The sequence below is a fragment of the Watersipora subatra genome, chromosome 6, assembly GCF_963576615.1.
Source record: "Watersipora subatra chromosome 6, tzWatSuba1.1, whole genome shotgun sequence".
In the NCBI taxonomy this organism is placed as follows: domain Eukaryota; kingdom Metazoa; phylum Bryozoa; class Gymnolaemata; order Cheilostomatida; family Watersiporidae; genus Watersipora; species Watersipora subatra.
The window spans coordinates 24,328,989-24,333,765 of NC_088713.1; the positions used below are offsets into that span (position 1 = coordinate 24,328,989).

General features: G+C 34.1%; 1 protein-coding gene across 1 annotated transcript; it reads right to left on the bottom strand.

Annotated features, from left to right (window-relative positions):
- Positions 1-392: 392 nt before the first annotated feature.
- On the bottom strand, positions 393-3,391 carry LOC137398139 (uncharacterized). The gene is made up of 4 exons (XM_068084246.1): positions 3,228-3,391; positions 2,146-2,293; positions 1,132-1,257; positions 393-419 (listed from the first exon to the last, which is right to left on the bottom strand). The coding sequence occupies exons 1-4, from the start codon at positions 3,389-3,391 to the stop codon at positions 393-395; spliced, it is 465 nt and encodes a 154-aa protein (XP_067940347.1).
- Positions 3,392-4,777: the final 1,386 nt, after the last annotated feature.

Here is a 4,777-nt window from a genome sequence, read left to right on the forward strand (position 1 = left end):
GGAGGGAGGCAGCCAGATTTTCCAGCAACTGGAAGTCATGTGGTACACCTGTGTAATATTATCTTAGCTGTTAGTAAGAAACAAATCAAACAGAAAGTATGAATATGATACAAACCACAAGATGTTAGACAGAAGGCAGGTGTTTGTGTAGCATCATCTATACCAAACTTTGATCTCTACCTGCTGACTATATGTGTTGAAATAAGTTCAGCTAAAGGATGTATAAACATTGTGTTTTCCTGTGCTAATCCAGACACTTGAAACAGTTCAAGGAGGTCAACACACCTAACCACTTTTCCATGTAATAAATGTTATAAGACCGATAAAGCTCCTCAATCAAATGATCTTCCCCGGCAGTGTTATAACTGCAAAAAGTGGGTACATTAAACTTCTTAAATGAGGAGAAGAAATGGAACAGACTGAAAAAAACATAGGAGTAACGGTAAAATTCTACTAAGTTGTCAGGCGAGTGTGCGATATCTGTCTTTGACCTTTATTGTAGTCAATTTTCATCAAAAAACTTGCAATATACATTGAATATTTTAGCAACTGTTTCTAATAGTTTTATTAGTTACGAAAGTATTTGCCGGAATATTTAGGTTATATTTTAAAACAGCCGAGGTTTAGTTACAAGTTAACTTATTTTTATTCCAAGCAATTTGTGTTTCTTCATAAAATACACTAACTGATGATCAGCCAGCCAATCATGACAAAACATCAAATGTAAATATGAAGCATTCTTTACATATGCTAATAGAATGGTGTTCACTAGCATCAGCTACAGCAAAACCTCAGACAAATTTGCACACTATAGAGTGCCCTGGGGTTACGATGCCACTGGTTTTTGATTTTTTTGCTTAACGATGTGGAACACAATGATTTTTTGCTCTTTACATACAAAATACCTTCTGCCATTTGTTATTAACAAAGTTTGTCTCGAAATTCAAATTTGGCAGTCAATGTGCTGATTACGACTGAATAATACTAGTGTTCACCCATAACATCAGCAGCAGCAACACTCCCTATGCTGATGAGTTCACTGATGGGTTACAGTGTTAACACAATAAGCTTACCATTATCACATCTGGTTGAATCCGCTACACATTTCATACAGCTGATGGTATGGCAGACCTTACATCCCACCACTAGTGGCTGATTCTCATGCTTTGTACAGATATCTGGCAGATGGGGGCTTTCCTTTGATAAATACTGAGCCATAGGAATTGTATGATGGTCTTCAAGTACACCATCATGTTGCTGTAATAAAGCCAAGCGTGTTATGACCGGATACCGGGCCATGGACACTGGTGTGATGGTCATCAATTTTAACCAATCACGTTGCTAAAATAAAGGAACTTGTGATTGCCATAGAATTCCTAATTTTGTAATTGGTCAGGCAAATGAAAGATTTGAGAGGTCGGTGACAGACCTTTCCTAATATAAATTAAAATCTGGAAACATTTAAGGATACTTTTGGATTATCTAGGTAATGGAGAGAAATCGTTGAGACTCAGATAAGACATTGTGATATCTATGCTATTGCTAACAATTGTGACAGAATAACGTTCATATGTTCATACGCAGCATATAGAAGAGAGAGACATTGCAGCCGGCAAACACATGTAAACGACTGACATAGCATAAAACAAAGCATAGAGTTATCACCTCTAGTATAATGACAGCATATTATTCTTGTGTGCGAATGGACAGGCAGAACAAGAGCTAACTAGTGAATCCTCTGCTCTACTATCAGGACAATAATTAGGAGTAACTGTGCTTTACAGAGTAACAAAGATTAGAAAAAGCTATTTCATAGTAAACCTTTAGTAATCAACTCATTTGAAACTGCATAGCCTTGGTGCAAATTCTTTCCCACTAAATGATAAGCGTCTAGCAGGTCACCTCCTAATAATCTAATGCTGTATATGAACTGGTGGCTAGAGTAAATATTTACAGATAGAGATATTGCAGCAGAATAATACAAGTTAACAAATAGACCATTCTATTTATATCTAATGAATAACAGAACTAACAACAGTAAGTATGCTGCTCTGTAAAATGACCTTCATGTGACCAGCTGAAATCTGAAGGTATGAATGGTAATGGCAAATAACCTAATATACTACATGTGCATATGTTACATACCTCAATGTGCTTCGTGCAAAACTTTCTTGAGCAATCTGTGCAATATGACACAGCCTGACGCTTGTTTTGACCCTTCTTGAAACAAGTGTCACAGAATTGCGCATCATCAAAATCTGGGAGCATTTCAGGGGACATTTTATACACTTTGCTAAAAATCATAGGTGGCCTATAACATAACATTCCTGAAATAATGTAGTAAAATAAAATTATAAATACTGTTACAACAATAGATTGTTATGCGATATACTATATGTTTATTAAGGTGCTTGCTCCAATAAATATGCTAATATAAGCAAACTATTATGGGCAGCTAATTTCTTTCCAATTTGGATCAATTTGCCAAATGAATACTCCCGATTATCTATAATATACTTAATAACCAGATTTCATCCATCTGTTGGTTAATTCTGTTACAAAGCCATATTTATTCCCTATTTGGTACAATTATTGAAGGATTTAGTAGGCTAAGACTCTATCCAGTTACTTAGAGTGTCAGCCTAATAATCTGAATGTCAGGTACTCAAGCTCCGTGTTGACCAACATTTTAGTCATCTCATATCATGTGTGTGACTAATTCTGAGATGGACTGAAAGTTGGCATATTTAAAACTGCTGCAAAACAAAATAAAAAACGAATTTCTAAAAAGTCCGATTTCAGATTAAAGTTGCAATGGAAATTGTAGTCTGTCCAGAAAAATAGTGGAAAAAAACTCATTTCAACAAATCAAATTTGCATAAATCCTTCTCATTTGTCCAATAAAAAGGTGTACAAATGAAGAGCATGATAGCTATCTTCAGCTTGCGTTTATCAATTTTCAACACATCACGTTTGTCTCTATTGTCAGTTGTTCAGACCTATTCAAACCAAGTAAATGCTAACTTACTAAAACATGTAAAGTAACTAACAACCTGTCCTACTAGTCGCTATCCCTGAAAAGTAAAATGATTGGATGAAAAACTTCAACAACAATAACCATTTAAAGCATTTACAGGGTCAATAGTTGAATGTTTATTTTTTCCAGTTTAGTCTCACATGTTAAATATTTTAAGGTTAACATCACGGTATTGTTGAAAATTACTTACCCGCAACTTTGCAAACCACACCAGAAAATGTCATTCTCTTTGTAGTGTGACGTAAGGCAAGGCATGCAGTTTATGTGCCCACATGGCAGCTTCTTCGGATCAACTATTTTATCATTTTTTAGACCGCAAAACTCGCATTCGATGTCCTCTGCTGTGGTAGCCATTGCTTCAAAGAAATAACAACATTACAAAATAATTTAAAAGCTCATAAGATGCAAATTTTTATTCCTTAAAATTAAATTTTAAGTGTTGTATTATAAAAATGATATGAACACAAATAAGCATTGGACCTAAGCAAAAAATTAGCCCGCATCAATGCTATTTCTTAAAAATGTATTAGAAAACTCTTCCTTATCGTTATAGAAAACCATCCTATTTTCCAGAGAAGGGAGCAAAAATTGAAAAAGTTCCTACCAGTTTCCTAATGATTAACTGATAGCGTTTGAATACTATTTATATATACTTATAACAAAAATATTTCATTTTTAGTAAAAACCCTGGATATTTTATAACTAAAAACACAGTTTTGGAGACTAGTGAGGCAATCTCGTGTCCGTGACCATAAAAGGTAACTTCTATGGTGAAACAAAGATGTATAAATTTCCAATAGAAATCCTGTGAACAAAGTAACATCTGAATGTGAGATGAATCTTTGGTGGTATTCGTGACTTGCAATACATTAAAAAGGTACATTATAACCTCAGAAATGCACAAAATCAGAAACATTCACAGTAAAAATAGGATAACTACTAGTAATACAAACTGAGCCTGTCATGACTAATCAGTCTACAGTTAAAAGGTTGGTGATTAGTTTACCAAAGTGGTGATTGGCATATATTGACTTTACAAGATGACATTAATTGCACAAAAAGTACTAACTTCTTAAAAAAAACTTGTACCATCTAGAATGTTCTATAAAAAGCTGCACTCATGTCTCTAGAATGATGTTGATGAACAAACTCAAAAATTCTTTTTCACATTTTTTTAGATAGTACTTTAACACACGCCTAACACAGGATCAGTAGTTTGTCAGTAAAGCCAAATTTTGTTCCCCAGTGTGAAGTAATTTGTGGTGGGTTTATCTTATCACATTTAATAACAAGGCTGCTGCAAAGCGTTTATTTTTTTATAATAAAATGCATGCTTGGCAGTAAGCAATACTGACAGCATAGTTAGCAAACAAAATGAATTTATGTACGTGGTTAAATTTTAATAATTTTCGGTAATCTTTTGGTATGGAAATATCACCACAACGCGATACAAACGTGAAGAAAGCCAGACCACAAGATAAGCATATAATATGTACAAACAACAAGACACCCAAATCAACAAAATCAACAATAACTAAAGTTGTAAAAAAAAACAATTAAAAATTCTGCAAAATGAAAGAATCAATCATAGAAAATAAGTCAATCGTCGTACTAGAGAACCACCAAAAACATTGGAGATGAATCAGGTGATTACACGTAGATGACTACATCTTCTATCACTACATAGTGCTAACACTTTTTTAAGGTTTCAACTGAACAGCTTATTGCATTATATAACCG